Source organism: Ceratosolen solmsi, unplaced genomic scaffold (assembly GCF_000503995.2).
Source record: "Ceratosolen solmsi marchali unplaced genomic scaffold, CerSol_1.0 scaffold29, whole genome shotgun sequence".
NCBI classification, from domain to species: Eukaryota; Metazoa; Arthropoda; class Insecta; order Hymenoptera; family Agaonidae; genus Ceratosolen; species Ceratosolen solmsi.
In genome coordinates this window covers 802,911-824,173 of record NW_011948417.1, presented here as the reverse complement: position 1 = coordinate 824,173, position 21,263 = coordinate 802,911, and the positions used below count along the sequence as shown (strand labels likewise).

Sequence of the window (21,263 nt, the reverse complement as noted above, 5' to 3'; positions counted from 1 at the left end):
AGATATAACCCATATAACAATTATAACTACAATCTGCAATAAAAAAACAAATATATATTTATATATATATATATATGTATATATACATATATATATGCATATGTATATGCATAAATATACACACGCACGCACGCACACACACAGCCCAGTACAAATCATTTTATATTCAATTGTTTTTAAAATACGTCCATTATTTAATTTATACAAATATGCTGCTAATTAAAACATAAAATCAATTAATATTGAGAATTCCTTACTTTAATAATTGTGGTGTTTCTATTTTCATATTTACAATCGCAACGAGGACAGAAGATTTGTTCTTTTTCCTTAATTTTATCTCCAATTTTGGGTAAGACTACTCCTTCGCAATTACTGAATTAATATAAATTTATAATAAAGTATAGTTTTAGGTAGATATTATTAAATCTTTTACAATGTAATTTAAATTTTTCATTTTACCATTTAGTTGCTGGAACGTTGGTAATAAAATTTAAAACATTTTTATCACCTGACGTAGTGTTTAATACAGAAGCAATACTCGGGCAGATGCACTTGCATCTTTTATCTTCATATGATTGAGCCTAAAAGTCATAAAAATTATTAGAAGAGAGAGAGAGAGAGAGAGAGAGAGAGAGAGAGAGAGAGAGAAGATAAATCGCGAAAATCCCCGCCAAAAATACACAAGTGTGAGAATGTACGCAAGTTTATAACAGTTATTATTAACACAAAGTAATTAAATTATCGCTAAATTTATGTGAGGTACGAATTAAGAGTACCGAGCAAGCACCAAGCACTCTCACCTTGCACTGTATGAAATAGATTAAAAGTACATTTGCAATGAATAATTTCCACATTTTTCAATGCAGTCGCTTGACAAATCGTTCGCCAACACGATTCCCTTTAATTAATTTCGTTTCGAGTGTAGATCGTATTAATTTCTTCCAATTATCGATGATCAATGATATCCCACGACGACATGGCCATTTGCACGTAATAATAAAACTGAAATCTCTTGGTGTAATCGTATATATGAACGGTACGAGCTTCACTCCTGTCGCCAGGTTAAGCCAATAAATTTATGAGCTGCAAAAACTCCGTTTGCACATTTGCTTCCTCTTTACTTTATATACAATGAATGCCTCTAACAATAACCAATATAAATCGTTGGCTACTTTGCCAGTAGAGGAGCAAAGGAACTAGCGCCATACTGTCATTGCTAGCAGCCGAAGTTACGATATCCTGGGGGATTTAATTGCTAGGGAACTGTCGATTCGATTTTCTAGCCCTTGACATTATCGAGCTTGTGGGTGGCGTTTATGAATTAACGATGCATACGTAATAGAAAGAACGTCGTACATAATATCTCCCCCGCCCCGCCTGCACGCACAATTGGTAAAACCGTGAACATGTTTTTGCTTTTTTTTTTGTTTTTTTTTTGTTTTGTTTTATACACTTTTAGATTTCTTGGTTGCGTACCCAATAGACATGTACATTAGCGTACTCGACCTACATTAAATACAAATTTACAAATTTTAACAACTTTCGAGCTTTCGAGCTTTCGATAAATACGCCGAGCCGTTTGTTTGGGTATCTTTTATACACACTACCGAGCGAGATTCTCGCAAATACTTAAATTGAATCTAAATACGAACGATACGAACTCTCTTCCCTCAAAGACGTTGCTTATGAGTTTCGTGATTTTGCTTGGAGATACGATTACCAAATCGCCCTGGCCATTATGTCACCTCGAGGTGACCACTCGAATCTCGGTTGATTTGTTCGTGTCCATGTACTATGGCTTCCTTTCGACGACTCCAAATTACCAAAACGGACTCGGACATTCTCTGATTAATGGTTAATTAATCTTCCAATTCATGGATGAACTCATCATACTCACATATTCATCATATTCACCCTCGATTGATATTTAAAAAGATGTCGAAGGTGTCGTTTGTTTGAGCAATTGCCACATCTACGCGTAGCTTTTCAAATACATTGCAAGTTTTTGAAAATGCCTATGTAAACTGATAAGCACCTGCGCATATATCGAACGGCATCTTTTAATTTTATTCATCAATAATCGTTAAGCAAAGTTTAGTCGAAAAAATTAAGCAAGTCGTAGACAGCGCGATTAATGGCTTTTATATATTCGACTTAACATGTTCTAGTCCTTGAAAAGACGTAAGCCAAAAGGATTTTCTATGGTCCCTTATGCTATCCTAAGCCCTTTGAAATTAATAGAAATACAATCGATGCGTATATATATAGAAAATTTTTTTATGGAAATGGATTAACATAATCGAGTATTTTTTAAATTTGATGTATTTATTAAAAATCTTTACATTAAAACCAGATAGAAAAAAGATACATTGGCATTAAATTTGATGCAACTCTATTGATAGATAATTTATGAAAAAAAAAAAAAAAAAAAAAAAAAGGAAATTGAATATAATACAAATGTTAAATATGCAAAAATGAAAAGAATTTCAATGAGCGAAAAAAAAAAAAAAAAAAAAAAAAAGATTTACGAAAAATTATTCATTCTTAAAATTTGATGATCAAATGTATTTTATGAATGGTGAAATATATAAGATTAGAATATTGTTTATTACAAAATCCTTTTGATTTTATAAAAACGTTCATACATACATATAATGAAAAAAAAAAAACAAAAAACAAAATAAACGTTAATATACTTGGAAGATTTTGTTGGTCGAAAAAGGTTTGCCTCGTGCACTCGTAGGAAAAATTAATGTAATTTTTTATCATAATGTTCCAGCTACTATTATGATTAACATATTAATTCATAAACATATAGATTTATCATTATTTGCAAAGGTTTTAACTTTATTTTTTTTTAAAGGCATAAACGATTCATTCTTTAACTATGTAAAAAGTTGTATTAATCTAATGTGTACGGTTGCTTTAAAAAATAATTGAAAAATTGTTGCTACTTACATAGAATGCTACTTAATAAATTATCAAATAGAATTAAATTTTATTTTTAATTACTAGATGATTTTTTATTTATTGAAATCATTTAAAAACTTACTTGACGATTATAAAAATAAACAATAAAATCATAATTAATTATTAAGCATAAAAAAAAAAAAATAAATAAATAAATAAAACTCAACAATAATGATAGTAACAGCAGCAACGATTGCCCGATAAAGGACTTAAAAGAACAAAAATTGAAACGCTTTTTTTTATTAGATATATTATATAATCAAGTTTTCAAATTAATTAAAATAATGAAAATATAATTTATTATGCTTTGAATCGAGGAATAATATGATAATAGTATTGAAAATTACTGTATCATAAATTTAATGAATATATTTACAATATTAGTTGTATTTGTTGGTTGCTTGTAGTTAACCAGTTTTCACATTTGAACATAAATATTGTGAGTGAAGATAAATAAATGTAAAAAAATATATAAATCAATTTATTGATAGTATAATATTCTAAAAATATCTGTAAGTATGAATAATAAAATTACTTCTAATAATTGTTTTGTTTTCAAAAAAAAATTCAATTTTAATTTGTTAATTAGCGCATTAGTTTTATTATGTATGTGTTCGCTCAATAAAATAAATATAACTATTAGTCAAAATATAATATTTATAAATATTTTTAAAACTAATATAAAATTTTTAAATTCAATATCATACTCTATCTAATTGCAATTTTATAATCATATAATATCATTTTTGAAATCATAAAATATTTAATAAACTTAAAACATCCAAATAAATTAATAATTTCAACATTGATAAAATATTTTATAAATCTCATTTACCTGGGTTGGTGGATGAACGTGATTTTTATAAGAAGATAATGTTACTCGAAATTTCTGAAACTTAAGAGGTTTTACTGAGTAAAACTGAAGGAATAATTGAAATCTGGTGATTATTTACGAGATACAGATAATTAATCGTTTCCTTATATCTGTGAATGGATTGTTATTTGAAATTCATATTCGATTATTTGATGCCCGATGCCCCTTTTTATAACAATAAAACATACGACCTTTAATATATATATTTTTTTTTTAATTATATTTTATGCATATTAACAATCATGATTATCCTTTTTTAAATGAATTATAATATCAATTATATATATATATATATATATATATATATATATATACAATGTTAATAGTTATGTTACATAAAATGAACCATAGATACATTTCATTTTGAATGATATACAATGTTTTGTAGTCTGTTATAACATAGAAAATAAATTGAAATTAAATTTTGGAAAATTAATAAAGAAATTAAGATTTACATTATGAATATCAAGTCTGTAGATCAATACGTAACAAAACATCAATACTTAATCGTATACGAGTAAACTTGAATGTGTGTAAAAAAAAAAAAAAAAAAAACAAAAGTAAATAAATAAATAAATAAATAAAAGTAATAAACAAACAGATACAAAGGGTAACATATACGGAAACAAAGAGTATTTCATATGTTCAATTACAAAATAATATAAGCATAAAAAAGAAGATATTAATTTAATTTAAAATTATTTGAATAAATTGTCTTCTTGGTTAATAATTCAAATTTTTCTATTCATATTTTTATGTAAACCAAAGATTTTTAAGTAACACTGTTGTATATGCTATATTGATTATGAAGAGATTGGTCCGTTTTGAGAGACAAAAATCTTTTAAATATTATGCATATAAGAATTTTAGATAATGTAGTACGCGATAGCCATCTTAAGCATTATAAAACATCCACCTGATCATTCTAGGATCAAATAATTTTTTAACTATTCAAAAAATTGGCATGTAATTAAAAATATTATAGATAAGAAAATTAGGAACTCGAATATAAATAACATTGTAAGATCGATGAGTTCTCAAAATGCAATTTCACAAAAGATTTTATAATTTATAAGGATATTCATTCACAAATACTCGTGAAAAATATTATTTGTATTTTCAAAAATTGATGTACTACATACACTTTATCTTAAAAAATTATAGCATTTACGAATAAATATTTAATTAACAATTATAAAAAAAAATAAAAAATAAAAATAAGATGCATGCCTTCATGAACACAATTTATTAATTAATATTGCATAAACTAAAGATAATCAAATTTTAGGTAACCATAAATAAATTTGTTAATAAAAGAATAAAAATAGATGGTAGTAATGTAATCTATTTATATCAATTATATCAATTATATCGATAATATAAATTAATAGTATTAACTTTTTTTTTTAAAATAGATTTTCATCTAAGATTTTTCCATAATTCTTAAAATTATGTTAAACAAACTATCAACATTTCCGTTGATTCATGGCAAAATATGCATCATACAAACCATGGACACCAGTTTCAATTATTTTTCATCGATTAACTAAAGATAGGTTCTTAACATAAACATTATCTCGAATCTTTAACAAAGCAGCCTTACAGGATTGAAAATTAACAATCCTATCCTCTATTACCTTCTTCGCAGTTGCACACATACACACGCACACGTGCGCACGAACACATAAATATACACACACATCGTTTTATCCTGTACCTGTTTGCCAACTATTAAAGCAACCGCGATTTATTTATTTTATACTAAAATTTGCAAACATGATCCAAAATTTTTATATAACTAATGAATTACTTACAAATTCTAAGAGGAACTTTTCCAAACAATAATTCCAATTAGAATAGAAACAATAATTGCAGCAATGATTATTAAAATACATTTCTTTTTGCGTAATTTATTTTTATAACTAGATGCTTGTCTAAGTTGTGTCGTGCCTTCGCTGACAAATACTTCTGTTCTTTCAACCGAAGCTTCTATAGAATCTACGACTTCTCCTTGCTCGTGTACAATAGCTCCAAGTTCTTTAAATATTTTATTCACATTGCTTATATCGCTCTGAAATAATAAGTTAAAATATATTTTAAAATAAGAATTTGTAACTTTTGAAAATAAATTTTAGACTATCAATTTATTATTAATTTATTTAAGAATCTTATATCATTAAAATAATACAAACTTCAAGTTGCCGAATGTTAGCCTCCTGTTCTTCAAGCATTCTTAAGTTTAATTCATCCTGTTGCTGTTGTTGATATATTTGCTTCTGACTCCTATTATCTTGTAATTCAATTAACGTTTCTTGCTTTTTTTCACCAAAGATTCCTATTGCAACGTTAGCCTTTCTTTTTTCAATGATTTCCTTTTCCTTTCCTGCAGCTAACCTTTGCACCGTCTATTAAACAATATATAAAACATTTAAACTCCATATTTTTTCCGATATAAATTATATGTAATTTGCCATCATAATTTTTAATATATTTTACAAAGATTTGAAAATTACAAAAAATATAAATGTGCGCGATTATCCTAAAATAATATAATAATAATAAGTGAAATAAGTCTGATTTATATTTAAATAAATTTTTATAATCTATTATATTTACTTGAAAATTATGGAGCGCCGTCATAAATTCATCTTGGAGTCTTTCTTTTTGCATTTTGTACTGTCGATGTTCACTGGGACTAGTAGACCCTGAATTATTTGCCAATATCGACAATTCTTTAACATGTCCACTGGTATCCTTTGCAAGTTGTTGGGTATAATGTTGTATTTGATGACTAATAACAAATAAAGATAAAATTTTTTAAGTGACAAATAAACATTAGGATGTAGTATAAGATGGGACGATAATGAAATATTTAGTAAGACGTATAATTAGTAGAATTTTCAATAATGAAATACTGGGTAATTGAATTTCCTTTTAATAATCTTCACTCACAGCTGATGTTGAAGTTCTTGCGAATCCGTTGAACTTCCAAGTTGATTAACCATTTTTTGTATTGAGGATACTAAAATTAAAAATATGCAATAATAGAAGAATAAGCATTGGAGTAAAAATTATTTTATTTAAAATAGTATAGGTAAGTACCATTTTGTGATATTTTTAATATCGATGTTCCAACTGTCTGAGCTAATCTACCAAAGTCCTGCTCCCTGGTAGGACCACCATTATGGTATGAAGAAAATCCAGCATCCATTTTCACAATATTTGGATGAGAAATATCTCTAATCAAGACTTTTACAAATATATATATATATATATATATATATATATATATATATATATATTAAAAAATGTTAATAGAAAATAGATAGTGCACTCTTTGGGTCGAATGGAATATCATACAAAGAAAAATTAATACAAAACCTCCCACTGTAATATTTATCAATTTCACTGACTATGAAATACAAAGTAAATAGAAAAATATCATCCAATGAGTCCAATGAGTCACACTAATGCGAATGAAGTACATAAACTACGCGCAAATTGTAGGCGAGGGGCATACAATAAAGGATTTTTTCGCGTTGACCTTTTACGCGATGCTGCGCCATGCAAGTTTGGCTGGAATGGCTGGAAGGTGAAGCAGTAAAACTTCAATGAACCATTCTGCTCAGCTCAAAATCAATAAAAAATATAAGATGCCTTTGAATCTTGATCGTAATGTCCGAATGGAATCTTGAAAAACACAATGACAGCACATGTAAAAATTACTGGTACAACACCTTCTAACTGTTTCTGCTTTGTGACCCTCTTTATCGTCACTAAAGAATTTTCATTTAAATTCTCATGTGTGCGAGCACACGATTAATGTTTTCCTACATGACAGTGGCAGGCATTTATAATCGGCCAACGAATTAGATTTTTATCGTTCCAGCCCACCAATGCCGAATTGTATATATCATAAAATAATCACGACGTCATTATCACGTTAAGCTTTCATTGGCTTTAATTTGCGGCTCATTATAGCGCCATATTTTTGACGTTTAAAAATATCCGTCGTTGCATTTATTTTTAATAATATCGATCACAATTATCGAGTACAATAGCAATGGTAAATGGTACGTTTGAAATTTCATCCAAATGAAATTCAGTAATAGTAATAGACATAAGGATTTAACGTTACACAATGATTAAAAATTCATTTAAATTTAATTCATTAGCGCGTGAAAATGAGATTTAATAAAAAAGCACGAACAATCGAGATAATGTGAAAGTATCAATTATAAAAAATTTCACCGTAATATAAGGCTGTAACAGTTGTGTTGGGATTTAATATAATGAACTCGTTCATTTCATATTAATGACAAGAATTTTATTCCATGCTTAAATCGATATATGACATTACAATAAAATAATTAAATATCCATTGTTGTTTAATGAAATATTTGACTGTGTTTAAATTTGTCATATATTTCACATTAGTAAATTTTGAATTATTATATAATCTTTATTTATGAAACATACAATATTCCGATCAATTAGATATAGTTTGAGAATGATAAATGAAATATTTGCACGCACGCACGCGCGCGCGCACGCACGTGCTTAAAAAAAAAAAGGATGCATTTATAATAATTGGCGTGTTTGTGTATGCGCGTGGTCGCGTGAATGCATGCATTCACGCACATTAACAATTTATATTTACTATTGCATTAGTTTTTTTTTTTATTTTTTTTTTATTTTTTTTTTATTTCGATCTTTAAATATTATATTTACTGGAAAAGTATTAATTAGATGGTAATTTGCCTTTGTGAAATCATCCATAATTCATTCATAACGATGAACAAATCTAAATGACGTATTTAAATTTCATTTTTCATGTTTAATACACGCACAATGATTTTTAGCTCAAAGTTAGAAATATCCATCAAACATTTACTTACCATCGCCTAGCTTTGGATTTTTCTTATTATCCTCAGTACGAGTAATGGAATTATGGGAGATCTATTTTACGCGAATTCCTCGACGTAATTTTTAAAAAACGAAATATAAATTTTGTAGCTCTATTATTACCATCGTAGAATATTCATTATGTTAATTTTTATATTATCATTAGCAAAGTAGTATTGTCATTTGTACGAGCAACTAGTTAAATCGTCTTATTGATTTATACGCTTTTAATCTATTGTTTATAGAAAATAATTTTATTCTCATATATATATATATATATATATATATATATATGTGTGTGTGTGTGTGTGTGTGTGTGTGTATACTTTATTTACTTAAATTTTATAATCTAATTATCCACAACACACGAGTATCGCAGAATTTCCGTTATTTTTAATATTGTAATTGACTGGTGTTTAAAAACTTTAATCAACAGAAATAATATTAAGTAAGATTAATCAAATTATTTTATTACTTATTAGTATGAGATGACTGAGGTGCAAAATAAATAAATAAATAAATAAATGTATATATATATATATATATATATATCTTTAAATACGTAACTTTTTAATTTTTATTAATACGTGTTATTCACTTATACAGTAGTATTTTTATATTATTTTTAAAAATAAAAATATTATGTTGTCATAGTAATTTTTCATGTCGTTAATTTTTAATAAAATGTGAAATTCTAATGAATGTTTTTTCTCAAGTATATTTAGCATAATTTAGATTAATTTGAAAATTTGACATTCAATGCTCAATGTCATAATGTTATAATTTTTAGTTTTTTACGTAAAATTTTTCCGATAAACATGATTCTTTCTAAGGATTAAAGTTATTACGCATTTAATTGAAACTTGCAATATTGAAGCATAGTTAGAAAATAATGATAAATAAATATAATATTTAATTAATTTAAAAATGTCTATAACAAGTGTGAAGAATTTTGTTGTTGTTGTTGTCGTCGTCGTCGTCGTTGTTGTTGTTGTTTAACATGAAATTGACCTCTATTATTTTTTTTTTCACAAACATATATATAAATGAATAAATTATTCGCTATCTAAAAGTCTAGTGAACATTCGCCTGATGTACGCTTGATTGTGAAATAGCGGGAAAAATTTTGGTAGCAAATGAATAAAGTATGTTTAAATTGGATGTTTGAGAATGTGATAAATAACATTAAAATCATTTATTTATTAGTACTCGTTATTTAAATTATTGTTGTGATAAGAGGGATAGTGACGATCAAGTGAGTTTGGAGGATATACGAATGTACTGTACCAAGTGCGTGACATATTTTGATTTTTATTCATTTTCAATTTTACCATAACCTCTAAGATGTGGAATTATGTTTAGATATATTTGTATATAATATATAATTATTTATATTATTTTATTTTGATATTGTGCTATACTTAATAATTTTAAACTATCATTCAACGTATTTACGAAATAGTATATAAAAATTTAATATATATATATATATATATATATATATATCTATATATTTAAGGTTTATTTAATAAGGTTTATTTAAGAATAAATGCTTTTATTTTTAAGATTTACACATTTCAACATGTATAAGATTTTAATTTATGGTATATCACACACCTATTAAATATCGCAAAAATTTTTTATTCTATGAAATAATTTTTTAAAGATAATTTCAAATATATCTTTAATGACAACCATTTTCGAAGATAATTTTTGTGTTCATCGAATATTCTTTTACAATTTAATTCAAGCTAAATATTCAAAAATAATTTTTTAATTCATGTGACATTTACTACACAACTTTAATATTATCATACATTTGGATGTGTAACATATACATCACTTTTAAAGAAATTATTAAGCATTATTTTAAAATTTTTTTTATAAATATATATATATATATATATATATATATATATATATGTGTGTGTGTGTGTGTATGCATTTATATATATGCATATATATATATATATATATTTATTTATTTATTTATTTATACAACAGTATGTCAACTTGATTTAGCTATATATGCTATAGCTATAATCAAATTAGGAAAACATTTGTAGGATCAACATAAACCACCATCATAGTCTTTATCGTCTTCTTCTTTTGATTCTATTGAAGGAGGTGGTGGTTGACTAATTTCAAGTTTCGATTCAAATTGTGATTCAATTGCTGTAGATTTCATGGATTCCTCTATTTCAACTAACGATGAAGATAGTTCATCCTAAATTTAGCAATTAAAATTGAAATTTTTATTTCACATTTTATTATATTCAAATAACAAATAATTAAAAAGAATTATAAATAATTCGTTATAAATAATTAATAATAAGTAGCTGTCATTGTAAAAAAATTATGGATAGTTTCTTATATTCTTTTTTTTCTTTCATTTTGTATGCACGAAGAATATATTATTACTATATCAATTATTAATCTATGAATATAAAATGATGAGTTTAATAATTCATTATAATTGATTTCAATTTTTTACTCATTTGAATTTTTCTTTTATTTTTATTTACTATAATCATATTAAGTGGAAATTTATTATAATAAAAGTATAGAATTATTTACATCAAGACTTAAATATTATTTTAATATACAGTACGCAAATAAATTAATTATATTCTTACTTGATTAACTTCAGCTTCTACTGTCGCTTGACCAGTGACTTTATTAGCATTAGGTGATATATATGAAGGAGCTGCGTTTGCTCGTACACCTACCGGTGGTACGGCATACTCCTGTTGTGGTAATGGAAGACCTCGAGCCAGTCTTGCATATTCTACATCCATGTGTTTAATAAATGGACTATTAAGTGCTGATCTTGCTGCATCCGCATCTTCGTTATCATAAGCTTGTAGTAACATTTCTAGTGTTTGTACCTATTTTTTTTTTTTTTTTTTTTTTTTTTTTTTTAAATATATTTCTAAGCTTTTAATGTTCTATATTTTGCCTTAATTTTATACTCATAATTTTTACCTCTGGTGCATCACAGTAATTGCCCCATTCTTTAAAAGCTTTTTCGGCTGCAACCTGATCAAATCTTGCCAATTGTATTAACACTAAAGCGACTGCTAATCTTCCTACCGATGGTTGGTGATTGATTTGTTGATGCATTCCGATTTCTCGACGAACTGCATCGGCTGCCTGATCATATTTACCTAATTTAACCAAAATTCTTGCCACTTTACTCATATATTCAGCCGCTTGTCTAGGACTGTCTTCTCCCTAATAATAGAACATAATTAATTTTTCACAACAATTTTTAATGAAATTATGAAATAGTTTTATGAAAAATAAATATAAAGTATTTTCAATATCTAATAAATAATACGTTAAAATGAACTAGCAAATTTTAATTTCGCTTATAAAAATAATTGATGTTAATTGTATATGTACTATAACGACATCCGCAGCTCGCTGATATAATTCCAAAGCTTGTTCCGGCATTGTAGATTCCAACATTTTTGCCGCCTTATCTAAAACATTTGCACCAGATTCTGGGGAGCCGTGCTGTTGATACAACGAACAAGCATTATGTGCTAATTTAGGTACTTCTGACAATTGGCCCATTTCTTTTAATATCAATAAAAGTTGTTCAAGATTTCTAAAAATTATTGTTTATCAAAACATGCAGGATTTTGAAGTTTTCATAAATAAGCAAAAGTAATAAATAATTAGGAAGCTTACTTTGCAGCATGAAACCATCTAATCGATTATATTAAAAGTTGTAAGGAATATACATGGGATAATATATGGTTTAAATCTATAAATCTGCTCAATGGTTGAATTAAATGGTCGTAAAGACTTTTTAGGTCACGTAATAAACGAAAATACAAAATATGAAACCAATTTAATATAAATAGAAAAAGGATACGATTTATTTTGTTTAAAACAATCTGCCCCTTTAATCAAACATTCTTTACATTGCTGATAATCCTTGGCAATTCGAAAACAGGTGGCTGGAATAATAATAAAAACAAAAATATATTAAACCTGGATAAGTCTACTTTTACTTTATATTTGTGATACTTGAAAATAATTTACAAGGAAAGAAAATAGATCACCTGCTAACGTATATGCATCCGCAGCGACCTCGAAATCCGGTCTCCATTTAAGCAGAGTTGTTTTTAAGCTACGACACAAATGTTTATAAACATCGTCTGATTTATAGTTTAAAACATCAACAAAATACAAATATTCTATTATCATTCGCCCTTACCTCTTCTCCGCTTGTCGTATGTGGGCGTTCGCCTCCTCTATCTTCGACATTTTTGTGAGAATTTTGTCTGAGAGAGTTGCTTATTTCGTCTTTGAAAACAGGACCCCTGGAGTAGAAATCGTTAAATTCCAGCCCCGTCCTTCTAAGGATATATGCGTAAAACGTACAGAATTATTTTGCCCCGTGCAAAATTCCGATATCAATACATGTGCGCCTATGCATACGTATATATTCACGCGTCAAATGTTGCAGACGACATAAGCTGAAATACGTGTTCGTGTCCTCTTTGTCCTTTTTTTTTTTTTGCTTTTTTTTTTTGGAATCGTGTTGTCTCTTTTACTCCTTCCCTTTGGCTAAGCACCCCTGTGACTTAGAGAATACACATCTTATCGATGGCTATTGATAAGAAAATAGAAGTATCGATGTCGACACAAAAATAGCGCGATATTTGAAAGAATTATAACGATTATAGGAGAATGATATTCTTAATAAAATTCAGTGAAGAATACGATGAGTTAGCTTTTATAAAAGTTTACTCGTATCTAATATATAAATTCTCTTTTTATTTCGTTTTTATAATTTAACATAATTTCGTTTCTAACTGTAAGATACATTATTTCATTACAAGGGGAACTATCAATAATTATTTATTTTACGTGATCTTCAATAGTAGAATTGATTAATATAATAAACAAATAAATCGTATTTACTTTATTGATTAAAATAATTTTTTATATCTAATATAATCAATAATCCCTGTACTATATATTGTTTAATATTCATAATAAGTAAGTACAAATTCATAATTTGAGGTTACTTTTTATCTAAATCCACTCTCGCACATTAATGCGCTTAATGACAAAATTAAAGAGAATTTTAATATTAATCTTTTTAATCTGTGAAATTTGAATACAATTAAAATCATTTGAAACAAGGAAATATATTTTATATTTTATGTTATATAGGGTCGACACCTTACATAGGGTCAATAATAGAAATGACATGTAAATAACTAAATAATTTTATCAATTTTTGGTCTTTTATGATAACAATTAACGAACTGTATTGTAATTAATCTTTAATTATATGCTTAATCGAGACAAAATAGTCTTGGCATATTAAATAAATCAATTCTTGTTTAATTGTGATATGAATTAATGTATTGTTTATTCCTTAATAGTTATCGATCATTATAATAAATTAATCTATATTCAACTATGAAATTATTTCGATGAATTATCATTTTTTTCTTCCCTATTATCTTATCATTGAAAATTTCATTGTTAATATTTATATATTGTGAATTAGCATTAAAGCGATTATTAATTACCTCGGTAATTTGCATCAAGTTATTTATCTTATGTTCTATCTAAGACAAAGGACATTTATTAAAAAGCATTAAAACTTTATCATAATTTTTTAATGCAAGCATAAAGTGTAATTAAATTTTCGTTTAATTTGACCCTCGATTGTGCTACTCCGTCGATAATAAAATTGGCATACATTTTCAATAAAATTAAATTTAATATTCAGTCAGTCAGTTAGTATTCTACTAGAATTCCTTGTGTTTATGATTTTTCGCTCTCGGAATGCCTTTCAAAGAAAAATCCTGGCGGGAAAGATTAGATAGAAATGGTCTGCTTACACTTATCTGCCGACCGGTCTTTATAAATCAGTATCATAAATTTTTTTAGTTGAATTATTATTTATATGATAGAAGTAATCGTAGCTTGTCTTTTAAAATTGAAGAAACCAATGTAAGTATTGTTAATTGTTCTTAATTGTATCGTATGAAAATATAACCTAAATATCTTTCACATTAAAGCATTTACAGTAATGCAGAATATTAATTTATACAAAGTATTATTTTAGATGGCCGAAAAATTAGAAGACTTGAATTTACCTAACGCTGTAGTAACGAGGATAGTGCGAGAAGCCTTACCCGATGGTGTTACTGTAGCCAAAGAAGCTCGAGCTGCAGTAGCAAAAGCAGCTTCGATATTTATTTTATACTTAACATCGTCCGCAAACATAATTGCTAAGAAAAGTAATCGAAAAACTGTTAGTGGTCAAGATGTTATACAAGCTATGGAGGACATAGAATTTGATCAATTTATCGCGCCTTTACAAGAAGCATTGGAGAACTTTAAGAAAAATCAAAAGGAAAAGAAAGATGCTTCAACAAAGAAAAAACAACAGAAGAAAGATGAAGATGACTCTGGAGAAATACACGAAGATGAGTGAAGTAATTATTTCCGATGTATTCTTTTTTTTCCCCTCTAGTTTTATTTTAGAAGTGTAAGTGAAATTATTTTTATATTAAATAAACAATACTGTACTTATTTAAAGACTAATATAATTTATTTTGAGTAATACATAGTTGTATTATTTTATACAAAATTGAGAAAATTTTCACAAAACTAATGACATGAATTATAGAATCTCTTAAAATATTTAATTATATTTAATTATATATTGCGGAATCCTTTGATATTTATAAAGTGAAAAACTTGCATTATTAATTAATGGTTTAAAATATGGTACACAATATAAGTATATTTTTTAAATTAAAATGTATTTATTGCTTTGTAATCTTAATTTTACGATCTATTGTAGTTCGGCACATAGGACATTCTATTAAAATCATATCTGCGCATTTTGCACAGCAGCACAAGTGTCCACAAGGCAAGAAAATAACCTCGCACTGTAAACATAATGAATTTGAAATTATAAATTTACTACCGTAAGTAGATAAATTGAAAGTTAATATAAAGCAGAAATAAATCAACGAACTGATTAGCTTCTTGTCTAAATTAAGCTAGTTCAATCATTTATAAGGAAATAGTAAAAACTTTTTACAATAATCATAATAAGAAAATAATAATTTTTAACTTAATTTTGATTGCAAATGAATCAATACATTAAAGTAAGTCTTACATCAATCTCCATGCAAACAGTGCATTCTGCGGGTGCACTTGGTTCGTATATACATTTTGAATCTGAAAAACTAGTGCAAGGCTCATCTTCCAATGGAGCAGACGGAGAACATTGGCAAGATTTTAATTTTTTCTCTTCCAAATAATTCTCTATGGCTATTAATATTGCAACTCTGTCGGTTTCATTTGCTATTCCCATCTACGAACCACACAATATTAATATTTATAATAATATATTATCGGCTATAATACGATACGTACAGATTTTAATTTTTCATCATCTAAGTTAGGAAGTAATGACGGAAGTGCCCATAAAAATGGTAAACAATGCAAGACCCCTGCCATTGCTACATTACGTACTAAAGCAGAATCTAAAGTTTCTAAAAGTCCTTGAGGTCGAGTTTCTATTAATTTTTGGTATTGAAGTAACCAAAATGAGCTGTTGCATTTGGATAAGGCCTAAAAAAAAAAAAAAAAAAAAAATATATATATACGAATTATAAAATATCAGTTTATTTGTAAATAAAATTATCAGTTAGACTTTATTTATAACAATTTATTGTTTAGCCGTTACAAATAGTTAGGATGAACTTTACCGATAGGTCCTCTAGCGCCTGATATTACGGATATCACAAAGAAACAATAGCGAAGGAAGACTACAACAACTAGTATTTCTTTTCTCCAACTAATGACTAACGGTCGAATGAATTTATACATTTCTTACTTGCTCGCGTTTAATTTCTTCTAAAAACAAGAGAAGTCTTTCTCCCCGAAATGAATTGAACGCGCTGATTGGCTTCTAATACATTTATCTCGCGTTAAAAAAAAAAAAAAAAATAGAAATCTGACACCTATAACTACATAACAGACGAAAACACTACAAATACTGGGTTATTGATGCTGATCATTCTGAGAAAGTTAATACAAGAGAATATTTCATTGTGATGATACACGCGGCTCATACGTTAAAGCTTCGTACAATCATTATTTACCATTAGGATATTTGAAATCCATTGATTCACGGGACGGAAGTCGATGAGGATTTTCGTGAATTCTTAATCTTATAAATAAATATCGAGAATATTAAAATATTCTTAATAATTTTACCTATAATAGATGTAGAAACCTGTGCATATTGTTTTTAATTGAAACAATTAAATTAAATTAAAAAAAAAAAAAAATAAAAATATCACGCTTTAAGCATATTCAGCAATTATTGAAAAACGAATAATTAGTTAAATAAGATTAAATCTAAATCTTATGATAAATAACGGAAGAATATTAATGTACTTCAAATAAAGCTAACCGAAATATTTCGTTGTTCTTCAATTTGTTTCATTGTTTCCAAAAGCTGTTGTCTTCTTTGTTCTTGCTGTTCTAACAGATTAATCAAAATTGCGCTTAAAGCAATTCTTTTATCTGCTACGTCGTTCTATTGTGAAAGAAAAGATGATCAATAACAAAGAAAATATTTGCTTTATGTAAATAGTAAATAAATAATTTACTATGTGTTGATTAATTTGTAATTTTTTTTTCCCCAGTTCTATGTTTGTCAGTGCTGTTAGTTGTGACTGGACTAAATTTACTTGTTGAACTATACTCCAAGATCTAGCATCACTCCGTTCTAATAGAGCTGTCACAACTACCTTCTGTAAGTGCTCATCCTCTTTTATTTTAATTACTAAATCTTGTCTACTTTTCTCTTGATCTTGCATTACTTGCAACAGCTGATCGTTACTTTTCGATTCTCTGAAATCATTTAAATACAATGTTAAAATATTTTTTCTATTATTATTGCTTAATTTGTTATTTATACAGTTATTTCTATTAATTGAAAGCTGTGCTTTAACAAATGGACAATTGTAAAATATATTTACATTTAAGGAAGATTTAAAATTTGTTAAATTTATAAAAATTGTTCTTACATGCTTAATAAGGATTGAGCATTAAAATTTTTATATGCTGTATATTTTGCAAGCTTTCTTCCTTTACATAGTTCATCTTCCAATAACTCTTTCATTGCGACTGTAAAAGCATAATTAAATTTTAACGCTTGTATATGTATACGCGCACACGCGCACACGCGCACACGCGCATCCACTTATAAGTAAATATATTTAATTTATCACACTTACAAAGCGTATCTTTTGTGCGGTGTAAAGATTGCTCGGAATGACTACGAGAAAGTAACAGCATCTCTTCATTCTTCTCTATCTCAAGTAATTCAGCATGAGTTTGACGTTCTTTTTCGCTATTATGTAAAAATTCTTTTATTACATTATTGGCCTCCGTTTTAGCTAAAATAAATTTAATATATTTGAATAATAATTTATATGTTTATTTTATATATTTTATAAATATATTTCTATTTGATGATTATAAGAATTTCATTTAACATGTATAAAGGCACAAATGTACCATTATAAATGTAGGATAACAATCTAGATCGATTACTATCCTTTTCATGTTGTACTTTTTCAATTTCTTTTTGTAATTGAATTTCTCGATCGACTAAATCACTCAGAAGCTTCTTTTTATTAAGTTTTAACTTATTTTGCATCTCTAGCTCTTGCTTTTGTTGTTGCTTGATATTTTCTTCAACTTCTAAAAGAGCAGTCTGTCGTTGTTCCTACAAATTAAAATGACTTGTCTTATAATTTCTATTTCATAAATTAAGAATTTTTTTTCAAGTATTATAGTATTATCGTATTTATAAACTTATTTGTTAAATGTGGTGATTTTTGACTAAGTATATTTATTCGTGTACAAAATCTTCCGACAAAAAGGATTGTGTGGCAAATGAATGATTAATATATGAAGAAAATAAAATTAAATATGTTTCCACGTGCCTTCATTTTGTCTAACTTCGATAATGTTGCCTAAAAGAGAACATAAAAAATGATGAAATTATATAGCGATGTAAAACATAATAATTAGTATGATAGATATTTTTTCATTTTACATAAATTAAAAGTAATGCAATGAAAATTGAGATAATTAAGGGTATGCCTTTGAAAGAGAGAGGTACTATTTAGGATTAATAAATTTTAATTTCTTACCTGAATATCGTTATCCTTATTATGAGTTAACATTTGAATATTTTTGGAATTGGTAGCTTTTTCAGATTCTGAAAAACAATTTTCTGGAGAATAATTAATACCACATTCGTTGGCTAAGAAAGCTATAATAACAATTGTTCCGCCGCTCTGTATTTCTTCGGAAGGATAGGATAGCTTCAATCCATCGATTCCCAATTGGGTTATTAGTTGCGCATATCCCAATGATGTTGGTAGTTTCTGTAGAGACTTGTTGTGGCTGAGATTCAGAAAGATGAGATTTTTCAATTCGCCAATTGCCTCGGGTAAACATTTGAGTTTATTTTTTGATATATCCAAAATAGATAAATTCTTCAAATGTACAATTTCATTTGGTAATTTTAGTATACTATTTTCTTGTAAATATAATTCCTGTAACGCGAATGTATGAATAATCGCTTTAATTATTAATAATAACTAATACATTGTGTTTTATGGTTATAAAAAATTTTATGTTACGCGACAATTTATGGTCTTTACAAAATAGCAATTTTATAATTATAATTAATTTTTTAGCAATTATAACTTTTAATTATATCTATAATCCATAAGGTTCATAATCGAGTGACAAATAATAAAAGTACCTTGAGCGATATAAGATGAGCTATATCCGATGGCAAATTATTCAATTCATTGGATTGTACATCTAAAACTGTTATAAGAGACAGGTATTTTAAGGCACCACCACCTGACAAAGATTTTAGTTTGTTGCGCTGCATCAGTAATGTCTCTTTTCTTAAAACGTCGCAAAGTATGTAAGTACTAGACGGTACATTTTCTAAATTACATTCAGAAATATCATAAGTTGAAGATGGACTCATCCTGGCCTAAACAAATGAAATATTCTTTAATATAAGTTGAAAATTTAGACGCAGAGCATAAATCAAACTAAAAGAGCAATACTACAATTAACTATTGCATATATGTTATTTTAACGTTATTAAAGATATTGCAGATTACAGACACATAATTAACAATAATTTATTACTAATTGTTCAGTAAATAAAGAAAAATTTCGTACTTTTTTGAAAATTATTAGAAAATTAATTGGTGCATTCGTTTCTAATTTGTATACTAATGTTTTTAGTTTGTTTAATAAAGTTTTTAGATTGAAAAGAAATTTTTTATACTTAGCAAATGTATTCATTGATGTTGAGACAAATTCCTTCTATCGCATTAGTTATAAGAAAACTACTACATTTTGATAACGAATTTAATATCATTAGCAATCGATAATCTACATAATAAATATTTTTTTCTTCTTACTATTAAAGAGTACACAAAATTGCTTTATTTAAATGAACAGAAGCTAATACATAGAAAAATGTAAATGAAGGCGATCGGCCATGAATTTACGTCAAAATCCATTTTTAATGTTTAATAATAATACATGGAAATCCAAAGTCGCTGAGTCAAAACTGAAACAAAATGAAAGAAAAAAAAAACAAAAATAAAAATAAGCATAAAATGATGAACGCGAATGACGGAATCCTAAATGCATTTTTCATGATTATCGAAAACATCTCCACTCTCCCTACATACCAGATACAATTTGTGCTCAAGCTTGGTCTTGTAATCGACTTTACTCTTGCTCCCAAGCTTCCGAACGATAGACATCGTTGTTTACATGTCATGACAGCCAATGACCTTTTCCTCGACCCCTTCATCCAGCGTATCATGAACTCTCCATCCTCTCGCCAATGATATTCGCCGTCAATCAAACCCGAATCTCCTCTCGGGCCTTTACATTTCCCATGTTACCAAGGTACCGCAGTCCTCCTGTGGGTGTCGGCAGCCGGGGACATTCCGCTGTCACCGAGCAGGCAAAACCCCCGAGGTAAGCTGGAGGTTACTGCTGCAGAACGCAAAATTTAAAGTAAACCCAAAGATGCGAGGGACTGCACACCCGACTATCACTCTCTCCTTAACGTTACATTACGTGACATCACAGCTGTGTTAGTTTGTCAATGCGCTCGATACTAGCAGTAGTCACTTTGAGCCGCGGAATACGTAAAAATCAAGAGGCGTCTTGATTATAGCACGTTTTTGTTTGCCTCTCTCTCTCTCTCTCTCTCTCTCTCTCTCTCTCTCTCTCTCTCTCTCTCTCGAATAAATCGGTATATAGGGCAGTTTTAATCGTTAACTGTACAATATAAATAAGTATACGGCCTCTTGTCATTTACTTTCAAACGTCGCGCGCTACAAGAAGCTTAAATTAACCGAGGAGACATTATATTGAGCTCGAGCGTTATTCC

General features: G+C 27.5%; 5 protein-coding genes across 7 annotated transcripts in view; 1 reads left to right on the top strand and 4 right to left on the bottom strand.

The window, feature by feature from the left end:
- Window positions 1–1,145, bottom strand: part of LOC105359590 (uncharacterized protein CG1161) — a 2,455-nt gene extending 1,310 nt beyond the window's left edge. Inside the window, exons 1-4 of the mRNA XM_011496213.1 lie at window positions 801–1,145; window positions 460–581; window positions 258–372; window positions 1–33 (exon numbers count right to left, since the gene is read on the bottom strand). The exon at window positions 1–33 is cut by the window's left edge and continues 108 nt beyond it. Of these exons, the coding sequence (XP_011494515.1) occupies window positions 1–33; window positions 258–372; window positions 460–581; window positions 801–854 (324 nt within the window). The 5' untranslated portion in view covers window positions 855–1,145. The remainder of the gene's footprint in view (window positions 34–257; window positions 373–459; window positions 582–800) is intronic.
- Window positions 1,146–5,283: 4,138 nt separating this feature from the next.
- Window positions 5,284–7,103, bottom strand: Syx7 (syntaxin 7). Its single transcript, XM_011496212.1, has 5 exons — window positions 6,947–7,103; window positions 6,797–6,866; window positions 6,461–6,635; window positions 6,037–6,249; window positions 5,284–5,915 (listed from the first exon to the last, which is right to left on the bottom strand). Exons 1-5 carry the CDS (start codon window positions 7,053–7,055, stop codon window positions 5,664–5,666), a joined length of 819 nt encoding a protein of 272 aa, XP_011494514.1. The 5' UTR covers window positions 7,056–7,103; the 3' UTR covers window positions 5,284–5,663.
- A 2,794-nt stretch (window positions 7,104–9,897) lies between these two features.
- Window positions 9,898–15,675, top strand: Chrac-14 (DNA polymerase epsilon subunit 3 Chrac-14). 3 transcript variants are annotated; one of them, XM_011496209.1, is made up of 3 exons: window positions 14,556–14,734; window positions 14,850–15,222; window positions 15,594–15,675. In XM_011496209.1, exon 2 carries the CDS (start codon window positions 14,850–14,852, stop codon window positions 15,219–15,221), a length of 372 nt encoding a protein of 123 aa, XP_011494511.1. In that variant the 5' UTR covers window positions 14,556–14,734; the 3' UTR covers window position 15,222; window positions 15,594–15,675. The 3 variants fall into 3 exon arrangements, with proteins under 3 accessions (XP_011494510.1, XP_011494511.1, XP_011494509.1); XM_011496208.1 differs by lacking the exons at window positions 14,556–14,734; window positions 15,594–15,675 and adding an exon at window positions 9,898–10,039 and having other exon boundaries at window positions 14,850–15,251; XM_011496207.1 differs by lacking the exon at window positions 15,594–15,675 and having other exon boundaries at window positions 14,558–14,734; window positions 14,850–15,251.
- On the bottom strand, window positions 10,735–13,133 carry LOC105359585 (gamma-soluble NSF attachment protein). Its single transcript, XM_011496206.1, has 8 exons — window positions 12,978–13,133; window positions 12,823–12,890; window positions 12,633–12,717; window positions 12,446–12,463; window positions 12,155–12,362; window positions 11,735–11,983; window positions 11,386–11,637; window positions 10,735–10,976 (listed from the first exon to the last, which is right to left on the bottom strand). The coding sequence occupies exons 1-8, from the start codon at window positions 13,025–13,027 to the stop codon at window positions 10,818–10,820; spliced, it is 1,089 nt and encodes a 362-aa protein (XP_011494508.1). The 5' UTR covers window positions 13,028–13,133; the 3' UTR covers window positions 10,735–10,817.
- On the bottom strand, window positions 15,556–21,001 carry LOC105359588 (E3 ubiquitin-protein ligase LRSAM1). The gene is made up of 12 exons (XM_011496210.1): window positions 20,551–21,001; window positions 19,593–19,835; window positions 18,973–19,380; window positions 18,763–18,792; window positions 18,332–18,542; window positions 18,049–18,210; window positions 17,839–17,938; window positions 17,419–17,662; window positions 17,220–17,345; window positions 16,175–16,372; window positions 15,915–16,112; window positions 15,556–15,681 (listed from the first exon to the last, which is right to left on the bottom strand). The coding sequence occupies exons 1-12, from the start codon at window positions 20,623–20,625 to the stop codon at window positions 15,556–15,558; spliced, it is 2,121 nt and encodes a 706-aa protein (XP_011494512.1). The 5' UTR covers window positions 20,626–21,001.
- Between the last annotated feature and the right edge of the window lie 262 nt (window positions 21,002–21,263).

Coding starts and splice junctions, on each gene's coding strand:
- LOC105359588 (XM_011496210.1), bottom strand. CDS start 20,625: ATGTCTATCGTTCGGAAGCTTGGGAGCAAGAGTAAAGTCGATTACAAG. Junction 18,543..18,762: donor CGAAGTTAGACAAAATGAAG/GCACGTGGAAAC, acceptor TTTAATTTGTAG/GAACAACGACAGACTGCTCT. Junction 17,346..17,418: donor TACAAATTAATCAACACATA/GTAAATTATTTA, acceptor CTTTCACAATAG/AACGACGTAGCAGATAAAAG.
- Syx7 (XM_011496212.1), bottom strand. CDS start 7,055: ATGGATGCTGGATTTTCTTCATACCATAATGGTGGTCCTACCAGGGAG. Junction 6,636..6,796: donor CAAGAACTTCAACATCAGCT/GTGAGTGAAGAT, acceptor ATTTGTTATTAG/TCATCAAATACAACATTATA. Junction 6,250..6,460: donor CGGCGCTCCATAATTTTCAA/GTAAATATAATA, acceptor ATTGTTTAATAG/ACGGTGCAAAGGTTAGCTGC.
- LOC105359585 (XM_011496206.1), bottom strand. CDS start 13,027: ATGTCGAAGATAGAGGAGGCGAACGCCCACATACGACAAGCGGAGAAG. Junction 12,718..12,822: donor GGATGCATATACGTTAGCAG/GTGATCTATTTT, acceptor TTATTATTCCAG/CCACCTGTTTTCGAATTGCC. Junction 11,984..12,154: donor GAGCTGCGGATGTCGTTATA/GTACATATACAA, acceptor TTCTATTATTAG/GGAGAAGACAGTCCTAGACA.
- Chrac-14 (XM_011496209.1), top strand. CDS start 14,850: ATGGCCGAAAAATTAGAAGACTTGAATTTACCTAACGCTGTAGTAACG.